Source organism: Mus musculus, chromosome 6, assembly GCF_000001635.26.
Source record: "Mus musculus strain C57BL/6J chromosome 6, GRCm38.p6 C57BL/6J".
In the NCBI taxonomy this organism is placed as follows: Eukaryota; Metazoa; Chordata; class Mammalia; order Rodentia; family Muridae; genus Mus; species Mus musculus.
This window is the reverse complement of record NC_000072.6, coordinates 125145124-125166803: the sequence shown is the minus strand read 5'-3', so window position 1 is coordinate 125166803 and position 21680 is coordinate 125145124. Positions and strand designations below refer to the sequence as shown.

Genomic DNA, 21680 nt, shown 5'->3' with positions numbered 1-21680 from the left:
GACAAAATAAAACCAAAGAATGCCTTTTCTCCCTTCCACTTGTGGCAAGAGGCTAGGGGCTTCCCTGTCCTGGCTCAGGGGTATAATATTTCCTCTCCTGTGTTCTCCCCTCACTGATCTCACCCTGTGTCCACGAGGGCAGCCAAAAAAGGAGAGTCCCTGGCTCCAGGGCCAGTCAGCACGTCCCTGGATGGGGAGGGACTTCCGCCCTCACGTCCCAACTCTCCACCCTGGGGCTACAGTGGGTGAAAGGGGCAGTGTCTCCTAGCCTGGGCGGGGCAGCTCTCAGGTTCCGAGGAGGGATACTATAGGAGGCCTCTGAGCCTCCTCCAATTCAACCCTTAAGAGGGATGCTGCCCTTACCCCGGGGTCCCAGCTTAGGTTCATCAGGTAAACTCAGGAGAGTGTTTGTAAGTCTCAATTATCAGGTTTCCAGGCTGCAGGGCATCCTGACCTATGGCGTAGCAATCTCCTTTTCAAGCGTCTTCCTGGCCACCCCCTTGCCCTCACAGCGCGGTACACAAGCCAGGCCTCTGGCCAAAGACAGAAGCCAGGAGGGGGGGGGGGGCAGATAGGGAAATGGGGCTCCTGAGGGCTCCCGCGGGAGGAAAAGTGCCCCCACCCTGGCATTTTCTTCCACTCTTTTTTTTTTCGGGGGGGGGGGTTGCTGTGTCACTACCGAAGAACAACGAGGAGAAGATCCTCAACTTTTCCGCAGCCTTTTCAATAATGGGGAGAGGTTCGATGATGCAGTGGCAGGGAGACCCACACTTCTCCATTTCCCCTGTTCTCCCATTTTACTCGGGAAGCAGCATTCAGGTCTCTGGGTCCTGGATGTCCTTGGTGCACACTCCAAGGACTCCTCGTCCTTAAGTTCATAGTCTGTATTCCCTGAGTCCTATCCTGGGAACCATCACCCGGTCACCTCCTGAGCGGGGCAATCTCAGCTCCCCTCCCCCTATCAGTTCGGAGCCCACACGCTTGGTGCGTGCACATTTCAAAAATGAGGCGGGTCCAAAGAGAGGGAGGAGGGGAAATGAGAGAGGCCCAGCTACTCGCGGCTTTACGGGTGCACGTAGCTCAGGCCTCTGCGCCCTTGAGCTAGGACTGGATAAGCAGGGCGGGAGGCGGGGCGCGCGTCATCAGCTCCCCCCCACCATCCGGGTTCCTATAAATACGGACTGCAGCCCTCCCTGGTGCTCTCTGCTCCTCCCTGTTCCAGAGACGGCCGCATCTTCTTGTGCAGTGCCAGGTGAAAATCGCGGAGTGGGCCGCAGGAGGCCGGGGACAGTCGGAAACTGGGAAGGGGAGTGGGCACTGTACGGGTCTAGGGATGCTGGTGCGAAGTGTGCAAGCCGGACCCAGGCTCCGCATTGCAGGGGGGGGATGATGGAGGACGTGATGGGGCGCACGGCGGGAATGGAGGCGGGGTGGGGGAGGGGACTGCCTGGTGTCCTTCGGGCCACGCTAATCTCATTTTCTTCTCCTGCAGCCTCGTCCCGTAGACAAAATGGTGAAGGTCGGTGTGAACGGGTGAGTTCCAGGGCGGGGCCCTGCTCCGTTGCCTACGCAGGTCTTGCTGACCCGGGGGCTCTGCAGTACTGTGGGGAGGTGGATGAGGTGGCCGAAGCGCCCAAGGAGACCTCAAGGTCAGCGCTCGGACCTGGCGATGGCTCGCACTTGCGGCCCCCAGCTGCTGCACCTCTGGTAACTCCGCCTTTGCGGGGATGAGCGGCCCGGAGTCTTAAGTATTAGGAACAACCCCACGCGCCCGTTCAGACCCATCCCGTAATCCCCAGTCCGGGGCTTCTTTCTTTACTTTCGCGCCCTGAGGAGTCACGTGCCAGGAGGGAAGCCCCTCCCCCATCTCCCCCTTCCTCGGGGTCGGTGGCATGGCGTTGTGAGGTGCATACCTTTGCGCATCATCTCCCAGGCTTGGGCTTCCTTTAGGGTAACTGGCCGCCGCCATGTTGCAAACGGGAAGGAAATGAATGAACCGCCGTTATGAAATCTTGCTTAGGCCTTCCTTCTTCCTAGCTTGTGACTAACCTCATTCCTCTCGGCTGGGTGGAGTGTCCTTTATCCTGTAGGCCAGGTGATGCAAGGCTTCCGTGCTCTCGAGAGAGTTCTACCTCACAATCTGTCTCACCTTATTAGCCTTAAAAGCCCTTGAGCCTTATTGTCCTCGGGCATAATGCGTATTCTAGATTATTCTCTGAAAATCAAAGCGGACTTACAGAGGTCCGCTTGACCTCCCAACCCCAGAGGTAGTTATGGCGTAGTGCAGAGCCGTGGGATGGGGAGCTGAGTCATGGTGGTTCTGAAAAGAAATTTTCCACCACAAAATGGCTCCTGTAGTAGCAGCCCCTTCCATCCCCTGCACTTCCCATCACAGCCTCGCACTGACCCAGGCCCTATAGGCCAGGATGTAAAGGTCATTAAGAGGATTGGGTGTCCCTGCGCCTCAGAATCCTGCCCTTCTCCCCGTTCCATCCTCCAGAAACCAGATCTCTCCACTCCGCCCTGATCTGAGGTTAAATTTAGCCGTGTGACCTTTCTGGATCTGGGGTCTGAGCGGGCTCTCCACCCTGCTCCCCCTACACACATCTGTTGCTCCGGCTCTCATTTTTGCCCGAGAAGAACAGGTGTTTCGCGAACGAGCCCTGGGATTAGGGTTGGAAACCCCCCACATGTTTTCTCAGTCTTTCCCCTTAGTTCGAGGGACTTGGAGGACACAGGTGGGCCCGCCCTGTGCTGCTCACGCTGACCTTTAGCCTTGCCCTTTGAGCTTGCTGATGAATGAGTTCACAGGTCTGCCCTGTCCAGGGGGTGTAGCCTGAAGTCCAGCCATGCTGGAACAAACTTCCCAGGGCATGAGTGATGGGGGTGATGTGCCAAGCTTGTACCCAGACTGGGGCAAACTGCCACTTCTTAAGAGACTTAGAATGACTTGGAGGAGGTTTGCTGGGCAAGCAATCACCTCTTGGACAGGAAAGAAACCTCCACTTTATAACCGTGCTATAAAAGCCCTGCCAGGCCTCGGCTGCTCAAAGAATATAAAATTAGATCTCTTTGGACTTTCTAGGGTGGGAACAGTCTATATTTGGGTTGTACATCCAAGCATTCAACTAGCTTTATTAAAGGGAATTCTGAACAAAACATGAACTTCCTGATGCATACATTTCTAATGTACTGTGTCTGCATAAAGGCTTGTACCTTTGTTGTGGTACGTGCATAGCTGATGGCTGCAGGTTCTCCACACCTATGGTGCAACAGTATTCCACTCTGAAGAACATGAGATAGCCTGGGGCTCACTACAGACCCATGAGGAGTTCTGATCTCAGCTCCCCTGTTTCTTGTCTTTCAGATTTGGCCGTATTGGGCGCCTGGTCACCAGGGCTGCCATTTGCAGTGGCAAAGTGGAGATTGTTGCCATCAACGACCCCTTCATTGACCTCAACTACATGGTCTACATGTTCCAGTATGACTCCACTCACGGCAAATTCAACGGCACAGTCAAGGCCGAGAATGGGAAGCTTGTCATCAACGGGAAGCCCATCACCATCTTCCAGGAGCGAGACCCCACTAACATCAAATGGGGTGAGGCCGGTGCTGAGTATGTCGTGGAGTCTACTGGTGTCTTCACCACCATGGAGAAGGCCGGGGTAAGTGGCCGGAAAGCTGAAGGTGACGGGCACCCTTGATATGGTGCAACCTGAAAACCAAGAACTGAGTCTGAAATCAACTTCTTTCCCTTAAACAGGCCCACTTGAAGGGTGGAGCCAAAAGGGTCATCATCTCCGCCCCTTCTGCCGATGCCCCCATGTTTGTGATGGGTGTGAACCACGAGAAATATGACAACTCACTCAAGATTGTCAGCAATGCATCCTGCACCACCAACTGCTTAGCCCCCCTGGCCAAGGTCATCCATGACAACTTTGGCATTGTGGAAGGGCTCATGGTATGTAGGCAGTGGGGAGACAGCTCATGCATTTCTTATCTTACCCTGCCATGAGTGGACCCTTCTTTGTAGGTGTCCCTTTTGGGTAGAGGGGTGCCGTGCAGGACCTCACTCATTGCCCCCGTGTTTTCTAGACCACAGTCCATGCCATCACTGCCACCCAGAAGACTGTGGATGGCCCCTCTGGAAAGCTGTGGCGTGATGGCCGTGGGGCTGCCCAGAACATCATCCCTGCATCCACTGGTGCTGCCAAGGCTGTGGGCAAGGTCATCCCAGAGCTGAACGGGAAGCTCACTGGCATGGCCTTCCGTGTTCCTACCCCCAATGTGTCCGTCGTGGATCTGACGTGCCGCCTGGAGAAACCTGTATGTATGGGGAGAGCTGGGCTTGTCTCTGGTGTGACAGTGACTTGGGACAAGGATAGTCATTTTGGGGTTTGTTCTTATCAGGCCAAGTATGATGACATCAAGAAGGTGGTGAAGCAGGCATCTGAGGGCCCACTGAAGGGCATCTTGGGCTACACTGAGGACCAGGTTGTCTCCTGCGACTTCAACAGCAACTCCCACTCTTCCACCTTCGATGCCGGGGCTGGCATTGCTCTCAATGACAACTTTGTCAAGCTCATTTCCTGGTATGTGGGGATGGGAAACCTGACTTTTAAGAGCAACTGGGGGTTTGGTGCCCTCTGGTGGCTAGCTCAGAAAAGAAACCCAAACTAACAGTTGTCCCAATTTGTTCTAGGTATGACAATGAATACGGCTACAGCAACAGGGTGGTGGACCTCATGGCCTACATGGCCTCCAAGGAGTAAGAAACCCTGGACCACCCACCCCAGCAAGGACACTGAGCAAGAGAGGCCCTATCCCAACTCGGCCCCCAACACTGAGCATCTCCCTCACAATTTCCATCCCAGACCCCCATAATAACAGGAGGGGCCTAGGGAGCCCTCCCTACTCTCTTGAATACCATCAATAAAGTTCGCTGCACCCACCTCTCCTTGGTTTTAATGCGGTGTTGGGGGAGGGAGGGTGTGTATGGGGAGGTGAAGCAGGCTCAATCAACTTTTGTGCATGTATCTTTATTGGCTCTGACATCCAGCTGGGTGCCGGAAGTCCAGGGCTACATTCTATCCAAGTCCCAGCCCAGGGCGCCTGTCCTGAACAGCTGATATGTCTGGCAATGCGGAGGGTGGGGCTTGACAATGGGACAGGAAATGCAGTCTGAGACTCACTTGTTGGACAGCACTGACTTCCAGAGCTCACTGCTCTTGAGAAAGATCGGTGTCCTTTTATCTGCAAACAAAGGTTAATTGTACCCAGCCCTCCTGCAGACAGACGTAAAATTAGATAAAATTGGAAGGGCGCCCAGTACAGTAAAACCTAGTGGTATCCATGAAGAGGGGCTGTAGCACTGGTCGATGCTTTGGTTCGTGCGTCACACAGTGACTCAGTGCTTGGGAAGTATTCCACACCGTCATTGCTTTTAAAGGTTCCATTCCAATAGTTCAACATAGCGTCTCCTGGGAGGTCGTGACTGACTCCCTAGGTCAGGGACATCTTAACCTTTTGGTTTTGTCAGTGACAGCCATGGCGGCATACCCTCAGCTGCTCACTGGAGAAACAGGCCCCGAGCACCAGTAACCTGCAGGCCACACCCATGTGCGGGCAGCAGCTTCACCTCCTCAGCCGCGACCTGGGCCCAGCACAGGACTTCCCAAAGGCGAGCCTGCACGGCCATGTTCACTGCAAGAGGCAAGTGAACAGCTGGGAGCATGTGGACAGAGCACCCCACACCCTCCAAAGCCTTACTAGGGAGCAAAGCCCTATCCCAAGGTACATGATGAATCTGCTTCACACGAGTGCCTAGGCAAGTTAGCACCAGTACAAAATCCAAGATACCCAAGGAATACAGGCAGGTCCCGTGATCACATTCCTTACAAAGTGGAAAAGGGAGGCTCACAAGTGTCCTGGCAGCATTCCGAAGATGGAGAAGTAGCAGATACCCACATGTGAGGAAGGCAGGAAGGAGTGTCCCAATGTCATGGGCGTTGTACAGGGAGGGTGGGGCTGAGCCTAGCTCCAGACACCCCAGAACCTGGGGAGGGACAGCCCAGGGCCAGGCTTCATGCAGTGGCACAGAAGACCCACACCCCTGCAGACCCACACCCCTGCCCCAGTGAGCTCTGGGGTGCCAGACACTGGTTTCTATCTCATGGAGCTATCAGATGAGACGTCTCGATCGGAGTCCTCAGTCTCACTCGGCGGTGGCGGCGGGTCGCTAAGCGGGACCGCAGTGAAAGCAGGAGACTTTCTAGAAAAAAACACCAGCTGTCACCTTGGACCAAGCAGGAAGGCTGCAGACTTCTAAGCTTGCTTTCTCATGGCCTTCTGAGGTACAGGGGGTGCCAGGCAAGGGCTGGGGAGGGAAGAAGACACTTCCCTTTTCAACTTGATGGGGAGCAGTGCCTCTCTTATCTTGGGGGGCTCTGAGAGGCTCAGAGATCAGAAAAGTGCGAAGTCACAGCACGGAGATGCCCCCTGAGCCACGCTGGGGCCTTAGCTTCTTGTCCAGCAGTAATCTGGTATGGGGGTGGGGGCTGCTGGACCCCAAAACTCCTGGGTGCAAGCAATCCTCTTGCCTCCAAAGTGGCTGGGGTGGAGCCACAGATCTCTTGTAAGCATGCACACTATACTCAGCTTGATGTAATTTGGGAGATTGGGTTGGGTTTTTTGTTGTCTTTGAGACAGGGCCTGTACGCATTCCTGTCTGGCCTGGAACTCTATACAGAGGTGAGGCTGGCCTGGTACTTGGAGTACCTGCCTGTTGCTTCTATGCATTTGAATGACAGATATGCGCTAGCACACCTGACTTACTGTAGTTTCTTGGATTTTGTTTGTTGTTGCTATTTGGTTTGTTTGGGACAAATTTTTGCTGCTGTCGTCCAGGACAGCCTAAAACTCATGACAATCCTTCTGCCTCTGCCTTCCAAGACTGAAACTGCAGACATGTACCACTCTGCCTGGTTTGCAGTAAATTTTAAAAAAAATTTTTAATGTGTGTGTGTCTGTGTATGTGTATCTGTCTGTGTGTCTGTGTGTGTATGTGTGTGTCTGTGTGTGTATCTGTCTGTGTGTGTTTATCTGTGTGCCTGTATCTGTCTGTGTGTATGTCTGTGTGTATCTGTGTGTCTGTGTCTGTCTGTGTGTGTATCTGTGTGTGTGTGTTTGTATCTGTGTGTGTGTCTGTGTGTCTGACTGTCTGCCTGTCTGTCTCTGTGTGTGTGTGTGTGTGTACACAGGGCCCCACACAGGCTAGGCAAGTCCTCTACCACTAAGCTATACTCCGAAACCCCAGATTTACTCTTACACAAGGTCAAACACATAAACCCGTGATTTGGATAAGATCCTGTCCCCGTATCTTTGGTCCTTGCCTGGTTTAGGTTCTAAGACACTCAGAGTTGGGACACTGGTCAGTTTCATCTGATGGCCAAGGCAGGGAGAGGAAGCTTCATTCTGGGCCACACCTACAGGCGACTCCCAAGGACAGCTGGACATAAAGATGTGACCTGGTCCCTGCCCACAGACCATCGGGGCCTATTCCAGCCTTCCTCCCTGGGAGAGAGACCCAGCCCGCTCGGGGCAGGCCCTTACCGGTCCCCGGACTGTGTGATGAGCCGGCGGCAGGTCTCCATCTGCACGTCCAGGCCCCGCTTCATGCTGCACATCTCCATGTACTCATGCAGGTGTCGGTTCATGTCGTTCTTGGCTGTGGCCAGCTCCAGCTGCAGTAAGGTGGGGTCAGGGAGGACCACGGTTAGCAAACCCAGGCAAGGCCCTGGGGGCCAAGCAGCTCAGGAGACAAGTAAGCTACAACTGCCTGTTTCCCCCAGGATATGGAGGAGGGGTGGGGCAACTGGCGATCTGACTTCAGGCCCTCACTGTGGCTAGGCAAGGGCTCAGGACAGTGCTCCCCGCTCGGCCCTGTCCTGCCAATCCACTCCTACTGCCACCCAAGAATCAATCAGCTGATGTCTGAGTTCTCTGTAAGAACAGCAAGAGCACACAACACAGTAAGGATGGTGCGGTGCGGTGCGGTGCGGGGAGCACGCATCCCTCCAGCGCTTACTCGGCTCAGGCAGCAGGGTCCCGAAGGCAAACCTAAATATAAAACCCGGTCTCAAAAAGGGGTAAGGAGGCCACACCAGGCGGCTCAGTGGATAAGGCTCCTGCGCATCTGGCAATGTGAATTTGTTCTCTAACCTCCACACATGCACCGTGGCATGTGGAGAGAGAGAGACACACACACACTAATAACAATAATAATAAAATTTAGTATTTTGGGGGCTGGTGAGATGGCTCAGTGGGTAAGAGCACCCGACTGCTCTTCCAAAGGTCCAGAGTTCAAATCCCAGCAACCACATGGTGGCTCACAACCATCCGTAACGAGATCTGACGCCCTCTTCTGGTGTGTCTGAAGACAGCTACAGTGTACTTACATATAATAAATAAATAAATCTTAAAAAAAAAAAAAAAAATTTAGTATTTTGTTTGTTTGTTTTTCGAAACAGGGTCTCTCCATGTAGCCCTGGCTGTCCTGGAACTCACTCTATAGACCAGGCTGGCCTGGAACTCAGAAATGCGCCTGCCTCTGCCTCCCGAGTGTTGGGATTAAAGGTGTGCACCACCACTCCCGGCAAGGCAGCAGTTCTTAACCTGTGAGTCTCAATCCCCTTGGGGGTTGACTATCAGACACTCTGCATGTCTGTATTTATGTTATAATTCGTAACAGTAGCAAAATTAGTTATGAAGCAGCAATGAAATAGTTTATGCCTGGGGCCACCACAGCGTGAAGCACTGTGTTAAGGGTCACAGCGTCTGGAAGGCTGAGCACCACTGCTTTAAGGACAGACAGGGCCACTCATCTGTCCATCTTTGCCACTGAGCCTCCCCTCAACTGAAGCTAATTCACTGTGAAATATTCCAAAGCCTCGCTGCAATGGAGGGAACCTGGCTGCTTCTGTTTATAGCATTTCATTCCACATCATCTTCTCCCTTATATCCTGCTCGCCCACATAAGAGAGAGACCTTCCTCCTGAGTGATTACAGGGTAAATCCCCAACAAAAGAAATGGGGGGGGGGAGTCTCTGTATCAAGAAAAGTCTCCCTTCCAGAGCTGACTCTGCAGCCAGGTTTGAAGGCAGCAAAAAAAGTAGGCTGAGGCGGAAAAGTATCTAGGCCAGAGACAAACTGCGGCCTCTCTTTGTTTGTGATACAAAGGCCAGGGGCCAGATAGGGAGAATCAGACTGCGGTGGGGAGATTTGCTTGGCTGCCTGAGGGCAAAGACAAGGAGGCCGAGTGGCCTTGAAGCATGTGGATCAGCTGTGGGAAGTCACCCGAAACAAATGTGAACTGGACCGGGTGGGAGTGGGCCCCAGGAGCAGACAAAGGAGACAGCCAGGACACTGGCATTTTGGGTCATCTGCTGAACAGCTGGGTGGTAAGCCACAGAGGAGATGGCTTGAAAGGCATGCTTGTTCCCACAGCAGACTGCACCATTTGTGAGAAAAACATGACACTGAGGATCAGAGCTCAGCTGCCACCCCCCACAGACAAATGCACACAGCATTCCAGGTCAGAGATCAGCTGCCACCCATGTACATCAACACGCACACACACACACACTATTACAGGTCAGAGAGCAGCTGTCACCCATACATACCAACACACACACACACTATTACAGGTCAGAGAGCAGCTGTCACCCATACATACCAACACACACACACACACACACACACACACACTATTACAGGTCAGAGAGCAGCTGTCACCCATTCATACCAACACACACACACACACACACACACTATTACAGGTCGAGAGCAGCTGTCACCCATAAATACAAGCATACCCCTCACTCCCTCCCCTACCCCACCTCCATTATAGTCTCTCAAAGCATAAGGCAGTACTACCAGCCATGTCTCTAAGTGTCATATGTCACCCTGATTTACACACTGAAGGGGAAGATGCACATTCTAGAAGATGCCTTCAACAAATCACCCCCAAATTTCAGACTCAGTGTGGGAGAGGCAGGGGTAGAGGTAGATAGGAGCGATGAAGGGGCGGGGCCATGGAAGAAAACTCCACCCACCACTCTGCATCACCATTCAATAATGGGGGCTGGTCTATCTCTATGCCAATAACCCTGAGATCAAGGGTCATGGAGATAAAGGTCCTACAGATGCTCCAGGGAGACCCAGGAGCTACTCTGCTACCAACGCTACCAAGTGAGCATCCTTTGGCTTTCTCCTCAACTCATTCTCCCAGGAGAGAACAGAAGTCATACAACTTAGGAACAGCTTCAAACATGTTCCCAATTTTTTTGGGAGGGCAGGGGGAGAGTAGAGGTTTGAAGCAGGGCTTCTCTGTGCAGCCCTGGCCATCCTGGAAGTAGTTCTGTTCCCCAGGCTGTCCTCGAACTCACAGAGATCCTCCTGCCTGTTTTCCCACTACCAGGACTAAAGGTGGCACCACCACACTCCATTTTATAGGTACTGGTATCAAACCTAGGGCTTCACGCATGAAGGTAGGCAGGCATTCTACCATGAGAGCACAGTCCCAGCCCAGGGTGCTCTTCTCTGTCCTACCACATCATGTTTACACTTAGTTATTTGTGGCCTAAGGGATGAACCACAGAAGGGCAGCAGCTCCTGATCACTGTGCTAAGACTCCTACCTGGCTGACGGTAGGGAAAAAAGGACCAAGCCTTAAATCTACCGTCTGTAAGAGGTGGACACAACCCAGGGAGGGGGACAGGAAGGAGGAAGGAGCAGTAAGAGGAGCGGACAGGAGGAGATGGGAGATCATTTGTCCCCAGGCAAAGCTTAACTGGTGGCAGAACACTGGCTGGGTGGGAATTCTGGGTTAAAAACCAAAAGCACTGGTTTTCCTCAGAGTAGCACGGCCATCTGACATGTGCTGGCCACTGCAGAAGAGTTACTTCCAAAGTTCCCTTTCAAAATGCAAACAGAGTGACCCCCATGGGCACGGGAATGCACCACAGGGCTCGCAGGGAGCCCAATGGCATTAGTCTCCTGCCTCATCCCTGCATCAGTGTCTAAGACATAGAGCCCTGTTCACTGTCCAATGGCGACCCCCTTCCTGCAGTCCCTGCCTGCAGTCCAGCAGGACAATCTAAACCCCAGCCCCACCACCATTCATACCCGATGCCCCAAGGCTCAAAAAACAAAAGAGGGAGACACCTCCAGGAGCTCCAAGGCTGAGCCAAGGAGACAGGAGTCCCTCTGGGTGCTACGGCACTTAGGGTGTTCCCAGTAATAAATGCGCACACTACCGCATGTCAACCTGCCAGATCCTGTCCTAAGAGCCACGCGCGCCTCACTCTATCTGATCATCTTAATAACCCTGCCTGCCTACCAGCCTGTCGGGAGAGATTATGAACATCTCTATTGGACAAATAAAGAGACAGGCCCACCCTTAGCAGGGTAGAAACCATCTCTAACCCTAACAGGCTGAGGCAGGAGGATTGCCTCAAGTTTGACTGGCTACACAGAAATCTGGTCTGGGTGGGGGCTTAGGATGGCTCAGTAGTTAAGAGCATGCCCTGTTCTTGCAGAGGACCCAAGTTTATTTTCCAGCGCCCACATCAGGTTCACAAACACCTGTGAGCGCCAGCTCCTGGAAACCTGATGCCCACCTCTGACCTCCAAGGAGAGAGGGGGAGGGAGGGAGGGAAGGAAGGAGGGAGGGAGGGAGGGAGGGAGGGAGGGAGGGAGGGAGAGAGAGAGAAAGAGAGAGAGAGAGAAAGAGAGAGGAGAGATGGGGGCGTGGATCTGCGAGGAAGGCAGGCAGGCAAGATGAATGTGTGTGAGAGCCTACAACAAAAGAATAAAAAGGAATGAAGGAGCTAGCTGAGGAACACCTCATCAGTGGGAGGCTTACTGCACAGCATGAAGACCTGAGTTTGATCTTAGAACCCATCTAGAAAATAAGCTAGGGCTGAAGAGATGGCTCAGCAGTTAAGAGCACTGTGTTTGCTCTTGCAATTCCCAGCAACCACATGGTAGCTCACAACCTGGGACCTGATGCCCTCTTCTGGCATGCAGGTGTACATACAGATAGAACACTCATATATTAAATAAATAAATAAATAAATAAATCTTAAAAAAATAAAATAAACTAGCCATAGTAGAACACACTTGCAATCCCAAAGCTAAGAATGTACAGACAGACAGACAGACAGACAGACAGACAAAAGATGCCTAGGGCTCCCTGGCCAGCTCGGCCTACTCAGCAAGTTTCAGACCAGTGAAAGACCCTGTCTCAATTAAAAAAAAAAAACAAAAAACCCTTAACCACACTCAAAGAACACTACCCAGGTTTGTCTTCTGGCCTCCACACTTGTATGTGTACACATGTGCGCGTGCACGCACACACACACACACACACACACACACACACACACACACACAGAGGAAAGGAGGAAGACCCAAGGAAGGATAAAAAGCTGGTCAGTCAAAGCTGGCTTAAAGCTCCTGCCGTAATCCTATCGCACAGGAGGCGTGGGCAGAAGCACCAGGAGCTTGAGGCCAACCTAGACTACAAGACAAGATCTTGAAAAGAAACAGAGAGGCAGGGGCAGGAAGGACACTCACAAGTGCGAGAGAGCTTGCAGTTGTGATGCACACTTTTAATCCCAGGAGAGGCACAGTAACTTCTCCAGAGTGAGTTCCAGGACAGCCAGGGCTACAGAGAAGCCCTGTCTGTCAGGGGGAAAAGAAAAAAAAAAGAAAGGGGGGGACAGAAAAGAAAAAGATAGTCTGGTGGGAAATGATTCACCGGGTAAAGGCATGAGCCACCAAGTCCAAAGACCTAAACTTGATTGCTGTCACCCCCATGGTAAAAGAGAACTTCCTCCCACACGTTGTTCTCTGACCTCTACACATGTGCATGGACTGCGCATGCTCTCTGACACTCCATCCATCCATCCATCCATCCATCCATCCATCCATCCAGTGTGTGTGTGTGTGTGTATGTGTGTGTGTGTGTGTGTGTAAAATAAATAAAAAGGAAGGAGGGAGGGACAGCAAAAGATTTGTTCCATGTGGTGACAGAGCCGGGATTTGAACCCACATCTATGTGCCTCCAGATCCTGAAGTCTCAAGGACCTGCTACAGCTACCACAACTGAGAGGATCACTACTGACAACAGATGGAAGCTCGGGCCCTGGGGTTCAGCGAGGAGGAGGCCAGCAACACACCTACAGCGTGGCTCCTGAGCCCTGGACCTACAGCGTGGCTCCTGAGGCCGGCACCCTTACCTCTATCTGGTCAATGGTCTCCTGGTACTCCTTCTCCCGGGTTTTGAACAGGGACTCCGTGTCTTTGATCACCTTCTCCAGGCTGTCCTCCTGCTGCTGGAGAAAGGGGAACCGAGGGGCAGCCGACCAGGGAGAGACAGGTTAAGGGCATTCCACAGGCCAAGGTGGGAAGAGAGAGAAAGTGTGGTTAGTGGAAACAGAATGGAGGAGGTCCACAAGCAGGAGTGGGGAGAAGCCAGGGAGGATGGAAGCCACACTGGGGACGGAGCATGGGAGGGGGCGGGGTGTGGAGGACACAGGGGCAGAGCCTGAGGGGCCTAAGGCCAGGAGGGGAGGTTACCTCTCCCTGGGCCTCTGCGGCTGCCATGGCATAGCCTGAGAAATCCTCCCAAAGTAGCAAGGTCTCCTCAGTCTCCTCCCAAGTCAGGCTGTCACAGTCGTCCTCAAAATCATACTCCCTCCTAGAGACAGGGAACCCATGTGTCAAGGGCGCTGGGGCCTCTGCACAGGCTTAGGGCACTATAGGAACTCCGGCCTCGGGGGAATGGGGCACATCTGGTGGGGGCAGCTTGGATGGAGCTGGGGGCTGGCCTAAGGGACCTGATAAAAAGTCAGTTAGGGTGTGTCTGGTTGGGGACAGCTGGGATGGAGCTGGGGGTTGGCCTCAGGGACCTGGCAAGGAGTCAGGGTGTGTCTGGTGAGAGCAGCTGGGATGGAGCTGCAGGACTCACAGCTGGCTGAGCATGCGCTGCATCTCCTCGTTGATGCTGAGGGCTGTGCTCTCCTCCTCGGCACCCTCAGGCTGGCGGGGCCCATCACTCTCCGACAGGGAGGTGTCCTCCTCCACAGCAGCCTTGCGCTCCCGCTTCCGCCCCCCCATGGACGGGACCTTAATGGGAGACAAGTGTAGAGACTACAGAGGCGAGGCCGGGTGCATGAGGAAAGGGTGGGCAGGGAGGCCGCAGGGTGAGGCAGGGCCAGCAGGAAGGGGGACAGACAGAAGAGACACAGTTACATGACAGGAACAGAAACAGGCAGACACACGTGGACAGGGCAAGGCTGCGGGCGAAGAAAGGAGAAAGAGAAACGGAAGTAGACCAGTAAGATAAGGAGAGAAACGGCTTGTGGTGACCACAGGATGCTGTGTTTAACAAGGGCCAGAGAGCTGTTAAGGGCACTGGATGCTCTTCCAGAGGACCCTGGTTCAATTCCCAGCAGCCACGTGGCGGCTCAGTGCCCTCCATAACTCCAGTTCCAAGGGAATCCAATGGCCTCTTCTGGTATCCTTGGGCAGAAGGCACTCATGCGGTGCACAGACAGAATGGAAGCAAAATATCCATACACATAAAATAAATCTTTAGGAAAAGCAAAAAGTTGTGTTTATCAACTACGGAAGAACTGGGTTTGCTTTAGTTTTGAAGTCTTTCTCATTAGAGGACTCAACTGAACCCAATTCTAGCTGCGAGGAAGATGAGAGGCGTGTCTTTACTATGGGAGAGCTAGAATCACATCCAGATCTGGAAGGCCGCTGAAGGAAGAGACTAAAACGGGGGTGGGGGCGGGGAGGTGGGGGCGAAAGGGGACAAGAAACAGAAAGGAAGAAGGCATCTCTTTGGAAGGGCCCAGTGGCTCAAGACTGAGAGCGGGGTGGCTTAGACACAGGGACTGGGACAATAAGCTTGCGTGAGGTCACACTAACCAGCTTCTTCTACGGAGAAAGCAAGAGAAAAGATGAGAGGAACAGAGAGAAGAGAAGCAGACAGAGAGGGGGGAGGGGGAGATGGAGTTAGACATGGCTTCCAAAACCTCTCTCCTGAGGCTGTTCCTTGCCTCCCAGCCTAGTCCCACCAAGGGCCCCAGGTGACGAGATGTGTCCCAGGGTGAAGGGCAGCGGGACCTGAGATCCAGGCCAGCCATGATAGGAGCGTCTCTCCCTTGCCCAGCCCCGCCCGAGGGGGCGGCCAGCAGGCCTCTCACCTGGAACATCTGGATCATATCCTCACAGTTGCGCTGCTGGGCCAAGTCACAGAGCTTGGCCGTGATGTCAATGCGGCGGCAGATGTCCATGTCGACTTTCATGGCCTTTTCCTGGATCTTGGTGTCCAGCTCTGTCAGATTCTGTACCGGGAACATCAGGAGCAGTGAGGAGACACCCAGTACCCCCGCTGGAACCAATAAAACCACAGCAAAATCCTCATCCTTCCAAGTACACCACTGTCACCTCCTCCACGAAGCCCTGACCTGCTGGATGAAGCATCCCTTTTCTCAGGGGCCCATCCGACCACATTGGCGCATCCATCAGGAGCCTCATGAAACTCACACCCAGCCACATAGACCTGGGAGGGCTCCGCCTAGTCTGGGACGAGCAGGGCCTCCATTAAACCAACAACAGTTCTTTATATCCTCCTGAATGTAAATCTCCAGAGATGAAAGAGACAGCCAGGGAGTGGTGGTACATGCCTTCCATCCCAGCACTAGGGTAGCAGGCAGGGGCCGCTCTAAGAGTTCAAGGCTAGCCCGGCGGTGGTGGCGGACGCCTTTAATCCCAGCACTTGGGAGGAAGAGGCAGGTGGATTTCTGAGTTCGAGGCCAGCCTGGTCTACAAAGTGAGTTCCAGGACTGCCAGGGCTACACAGAGAAACCCTGTCTCGAAAAAAACGAACAAAAACAAAACAAAACAAGAGTTCAAGGCCAGCCTGCGCTATAGAGCAAGTTCAAGACAGCCAGGGCTGTTATACAGAGTAAGACTGCTTTGAAAAACTAGGGGGTGCCGGGCAGTGGTGGCGTACGCTTTTAATCCCAGCACTTGAGAGGCAGAGGCAGGTGGATTTCTGTCTGAGTTTGAGGCCAGCCTAGTCTACAAAGTGAGTTCCTGGACAGCCAGGGCTACACAGAGAAATCCTGTCTAGAAAAAAAAAAAAGAAAGAAAAGAAAAGAAAAAGAAGAACCAGGGGGTTTGGGGTTGGGGAGAGATAATAAATGACACTTGTCTCACTGTCTAGCAGTACACACCAGCCAGGGGCATCATCTGCTTCAAGGCGACCTTGAGATGTCCTTCCTCCTGCGCTTTTCCACATTCCACAGATGAAGCAAAGAGGTTTGGTGGGGAAGGAAGAGCTTTAAGGCCAGACAGCTATTGAGTGGCAGAATTCACACCTGGGCCTAGGCAGCCGGCTCCAGAGCTGTGCACGTTCCCATTTTGTTTTATTTTTTTATTTTATTTTTTATTTTTTTTAAGATTTATTTATTATTATTATTCATAAGTACACTGTAGCTGTCTTCAGACACACCAGAAGAGGGCATCAGATCTCATTATGGATGGTTGTGAGCCACCATGTGGTTGCTGGGATTTGAACTCAGGATCTTTGGAAGAGCAGTCAGTGCTCTTACCTGCTGAGCCATCTCACCAGCCCCCATTTTATTTTTTTAAACATAGCTGATGCTGGACTTGAACCCCTCAGCTTTCTGATGGTTCTGGCTCCACCTCCCGAGGGCTGGGATTAAGGTGTGAGCTGCCAGAGAGTCTGCTTCCGCTAATGGCTTGGACCAACCATGAGGCTGAGCCTCCTCCTTTACAACAGGGCAACAATGGAGACCGTGGGGAAGAGCAAAGCCCAGGGAGGAAGGGAAGGGGCGAGGACCAGGGGGAGGAGGGCAGGAACTCACATTACTCATGAGCCCCTTGAAGACCACCAGCTCTGCCTTCAGCTGCTCAACCTTCATGGCTAGCTCCTCTTGGCAGGCATCGGCCTCTTGGGCCTCCTACAGCCAGGAGACGGGGACATGATGTCAGTGTGGGAAAAGCCATGGGGTGGGGACAGGGATGCAGGGGCTGTGGGGTGGCTGCCCTCACCTCCTGGAGCTCAGTCACTCGCTCTTGTAGCTGTATCCGAACCGTGTATTCCTCTTCCCACCTGACAGACATTGGGAAGGGGAGAGAACACAGCCTAGAGTCCCTCCTGCCGTGACAGTGACAGCTCCTGTCCCTCCCTCCGTCTCAGGCCCAGGCTTCAGACCTCAGGTCTGGTTCCCTAGATGGGAACTGGTTGAAGCAAGAATTTACAGGCGGCCGGCCAGGGGGCAGCTGCAGCTGTTGAATGGCTCCACACTTCCTGGCAAGGGCTGAGCTCACCAACTGCCTGCCCAGAACCTCCGGACCACGTACCAAGAACTATATTTAAAAACAACTGCTACCACTTGGGCCTCTGCAGTACCCATCCCCACACCGGCCCGGTTCCGCCAGCTGTCTGGCTGGTCTCATCCCCCACCTCCTGCCCACACACCAATCCACCATGTCCCCCCTATGACCCAGTCTCCCACCTTCAGTGGCACAGATCCGGTCTCCCGCTCCTGCCCGCACAGACCAGAGCTTGTTAGGCTGTGCCCTGCCTCCTGTGAAAGCATCTGCAGGACACAGGCTGGGTCAAGAGCTGCTCAGCAGCCTGGCTGGGAGCAAAGTCCTTCCCCACCCAGCCCCTTGAAGTGAGCTCTAAGAAGGTCACAGGGCTGGCGTGATGTCCCCCCAGCAGCGTGAAAAAAGTGGGCACGGGAAGCTAGCTATTGCTGAATAACCGCACGCAGGGGAAAGGGAACCGTGAGTGGGTGAGAAGGCACGGCCAAGCTGTACAGCATCTCTCACCCAGAGCTCAGACCCACACTGTCAGCAGGCCGAAGGCACTTGCTATGGAGCAGTGACTATGGGGCGCTCGCTACCCAGGGCTAGGTGCACATTCCATCGTCATGGAGATGGAAGCTGGGGTGCTGCTTGACCATGCAGGTTCAGCACCCAAGGCAATGCCTGTGTGCGTGATCTCATCACTTCCGCCTGCACTCTGCCTGCACAGGCTTCTTCTGGCCTCAGAAAGGAGGGCAACGGAGCTGAAGAAGAAGACTCGAAATGAGACCCATGGAGAGGAGGCAGCCGAGGACAGCCTCTGCAGTCAGGAGGACTAAGCTCTCGGGCCCCTTCTCTCCTTGCTCCTGCCCCTCCCTCGCCCTCTCGGGTTCTATGACTCTCCCATGTCCAGCACCTACAGCCGCACTGCAGTGTTCCTAATAATAACTCCAGGCAGCCAGGGGAAGAGGCAGCCAGCCTAGCCACCACCCTGCAGCTGACCATGCAGCTCAGCTGTGGCCCTCCCTCACACCCTCTTATCCTGTTTCCTGCCAGCCCTGCACTCCCCCTCGCCTGCTTCTCCCTCTGTTCCAGCAGTGACAGAGTCTGATAACCTCACGTTACACGTTTTCTTACATGAGACCTTTGTCTTTGCTAGGCTCTGGTTTCTTCCTCTACAAGTATGGGATGTGGCATCCTGTGTGCCTAGAGTCTGTGAGTCTCTAGAGGAAAAGCCCATAGGATAGACAAGAGGTTACGACCCTGGCCAAGACGCGTCAGGGATGAACTTGATAAATCCCAGTGAAACACGAGCAAGTTTAAGGCAAGATGATGCTTAATGAGATGGCTCATACAGGGAAAGAAATCTGAATTATCTAGATGCCCGCAGTGGTCTCCAGCCAGGTACCGATGGGTGCAGTGTGGCCTGCATTCAAATCTCAGTTTGTTTGTTTTTTTTGCAAGGTTCCCATAACTTGGGTAGAATCTGGGCAAATTTCATAATTACTACATTTACCAAAGGCTTCGCCTGCAAATAAATCCTATATTTGAGTTGAAGGGAAAGAGCAAGGAGCATCCTTATTACTGGAAAAACTGAGCCCCAAGAAAAATATCACCCAGGCAAAGGAGCTAAAGACAGGAGCTAGGGGGTGGCGGGGCCTCCATCCCGCCCAGTTTAATAATCAAGCTCTGCATGCCATCCAGGCTAACGGAGTGGGGTGTGGGGGCACGGTGTGAGGAGCTCAGAAGGAGGGAGGGGGCACTGGGGTGGAAGGGCGAGTGTCGTGTACCATGCAATCCTAGCCGCGGGCCCTCTGCACGACCCTGTGCTGCAGTGATGAGCTAACCAGTCCCCAAGGATAACTCTTTGCTGCCCAAGACAGCTGCACCAAGGACAAACAGTCTCTGTTTTAAAAGATGGCTTGGAGAGGAGCAGCTGTTCCTAGGACTAGAGCAGAACTCCAGAACTGTCCATGCTCCACTGGCTGTTAAGCCCTTCAGGGGAGAAGGCAGGTGCGGGCAGGCCCTGGGCGGTGCCTAGAGGCTGGGATAACTAAAAACCCAAAGACATGGGCCACAGTCATGGAAGCCAGGGTGAGGATTGAACTTCAGGAAGCCTGCTGATGCATGCGATCTGGGGGATGCTAAGAGATCACCAACCCTTGAAGGTCACCCAGAGCCTACAAAGTGTTTCCAGGGCCTCCAAATAGTCCTCACACACGGCTATAACCAGATAGCGATCCCTGCCACCTTGGCCTGCACACACAGACCAGGCTATCCCCCAAAGGGTCACATTAGGTAAGACACTGGAGCCTCCAAATCTGGGCTTCCCCTCTGACCGCCACCAACTTCCTCCTCAACCAGGGCCTGGTCAGCCTTGAGAAAACTCTCTCTGCCTGTGGCCCTGTCCTGTTGCCTGGTTACCAGCCATCCAGGGAGTCCTCCTGGTAAACAGCCAGCACTCCAATGTGACATCCCTTCCTCTTAACTCTTATGTTAACCTGCTGGGGACAGGGTTCCTCTCAGAAAGCCAAACCTTCACCCTCAGAACACACAGTGCTGGTCCTGAGATAGCCGATCTGTATCTCTGTAGGGCGTGCCCATGTCCCAACTTTTTTTTTTTACTTGGTTCTGGTTGGAGATTCTTCTGATAGAGCGCCCCCACCAGCTTTATGACAGCCATCCCTTCTCCTTGTCCTAGGAGACCCCATACCCTTTCTCTCTTTTCCTGTGTGTTTTGACTGTTCCAAGCAATATCTTTAGCTTCCGGAGTCCTTGAGCCTCTTGTATGGAACCAGGGTGAGACCTGGCTTCTGGGGACATGCCTTAGAGGAGGCCCTGGGCAGGCACAGTCGCCCTTCACTACCTCCTTCCAACTTCACTTAATTTGCCTCCAGAATTAAAGCCGCATCCTTCACCCCATATGTGGAGTTTATGTCCTGAAATTGCCCCCAAGGTCTGAAGCTGGCCCGACAACCAAGACCCACAGATGCAGAGCTCTCTCGGATGTCTCCCTTTCATACCACACAACACCCCACAGTTAGCAGAGTCACGCAGACACTGCAGCCTGCATAAGACAGGGAGACATGCCAGAAGAAAGCATCAGTTCCCAGTGTTCTAGAAGGCTTCGAGCCACCAGTCTGACTTGAGAACTGTCTGTGGATTCTGGGGTCCCTGCAACCAAATCTTTCCCTGCTCCTCACTTTTCATCATCACAGGAAGTTCAACTCTTGTTAACACGATTCTTGCCCTCCGCCCCCCACCCCCCGCCCCCCACTTCTCCGTTCTAGGAACCCTCACTAACTAACTCCCTGCCCCTGTCGTGTCTGTGTGGGGCATGTCTTGAACCCTGTCCCTACCTTCGCTTGTACTCGTCCCGCTCCCGCTTCACTTTGGCCAGCACGTTGTACAGGGCACGGATCTCAGGGGTGATGGTGTCGATCTGGACGCCCACCCCGTCAGGGTGTACCCACGACAGGCCAGGCCCTTGCACCAGCGTGGGTTCCAGTCCTGGTCCAAGCCGGCGGGCGTGAGAGAAGGACCAGATGGTGCCAGGCATGAAGCGGGTCGACGAGGAGAAGGCAGTGGATGTGGAAGTGGAGGATGATGTGTGGCAGGCGGCAGAGGATGCTAAGGGTCCAGCTGGCGAGCGGGAGGGCGAGCCCAGCACCCGCGCTGATGGGGGGCACACGGCGGCCGGCCGGGAGCTCAGGGGCAGCCCCAGGGGCCGGATCGGGCTGATGAAGCCGGTCTGTACCGCCTGGTCACGGCGGGCCAGGCCCCGCCTGCCCTGCTTACCCTCCTCTAGAGCCTGCTGCAGCTGTTTCTCCAGCAGCCGATTTCGGCGCTCTAGCTCGTGCACCTTGGCTAGGAAGCAGCGAAACCGGAGGTTCAGGGTCTTCAGTACGTTGATGTTGGAGCCTAGGTCGTTGCGGAGAGCCATGGCTGCGGGGGGCGCCGGACCAGGCCCCGGAGGCGAATAGGCAGAGGGGCCGGCCGAGGCAAGCGGAGCCGAGGCTAAGTCCCCTCCCCCGGCAAAGTGGTCACCTCCCAGAGGGTCCCCCAGCGGCCCGGCCAAGCCTTGCTGCTCCTGCTGTAGGAGGAAGAGGTTGGGACCAAATAACGGATTCATGGCTGCGCCTTCTGCCGGGAGAAGGAGACCAGTGCAGCAGAGGGTGAGGAGAAGAGCCAATGAGATGCTTGTGGGATACGAGTGACCAATCAGATAGCCCGGCAGGAGGGCAAAGGTCATAAGGGAGGGAGCA

General features: G+C 53.9%; 2 protein-coding genes across 18 annotated transcripts; one reads left to right on the top strand and one right to left on the bottom strand.

Annotated features, from left to right (window-relative positions):
- The first annotated feature begins 336 nt into the window (after positions 1-336).
- On the top strand, positions 337-4952 carry Gapdh (glyceraldehyde-3-phosphate dehydrogenase). Of its 3 annotated transcripts, none has more exons than NM_001289726.1 (7): positions 337-410; positions 1493-1533; positions 3368-3665; positions 3764-3961; positions 4096-4326; positions 4411-4592; positions 4703-4952. In NM_001289726.1, the coding sequence occupies exons 1-7, from the start codon at positions 351-353 to the stop codon at positions 4770-4772; spliced, it is 1080 nt and encodes a 359-aa protein (NP_001276655.1). In that variant the 5' UTR covers positions 337-350; the 3' UTR covers positions 4773-4952. The 3 variants fall into 3 exon arrangements, with proteins under 3 accessions (NP_001276655.1, NP_032110.1, XP_017176874.1); NM_008084.3 differs by lacking the exon at positions 337-410 and adding an exon at positions 1031-1252; XM_017321385.2 differs by lacking the exon at positions 337-410 and having other exon boundaries at positions 1074-1533; positions 4096-4952.
- A 68-nt stretch (positions 4953-5020) lies between these two features.
- Iffo1 (intermediate filament family orphan 1) lies at positions 5021-21599 on the bottom strand. 15 transcript variants are annotated; one of them, XM_006506279.4, is made up of 11 exons: positions 20775-21599; positions 17155-17215; positions 16968-17063; positions 15279-15419; positions 15001-15009; positions 14033-14190; positions 13642-13762; positions 13302-13397; positions 7612-7742; positions 6160-6267; positions 5021-6047 (listed from the first exon to the last, which is right to left on the bottom strand). In XM_006506279.4, exons 1-10 carry the CDS (start codon positions 21545-21547, stop codon positions 6171-6173), a joined length of 1683 nt encoding a protein of 560 aa, XP_006506342.2. In that variant the 5' UTR covers positions 21548-21599; the 3' UTR covers positions 5021-6047; positions 6160-6170. The 15 variants fall into 15 exon arrangements, 12 of the variants coding, with proteins under 12 accessions (XP_006506342.2, XP_006506338.2, XP_006506341.2 ...); XM_006506275.4 differs by having other exon boundaries at positions 6160-6271; positions 20775-21598; XM_006506278.4 differs by having other exon boundaries at positions 5021-6267.
- Between the last annotated feature and the right edge of the window lie 81 nt (positions 21600-21680).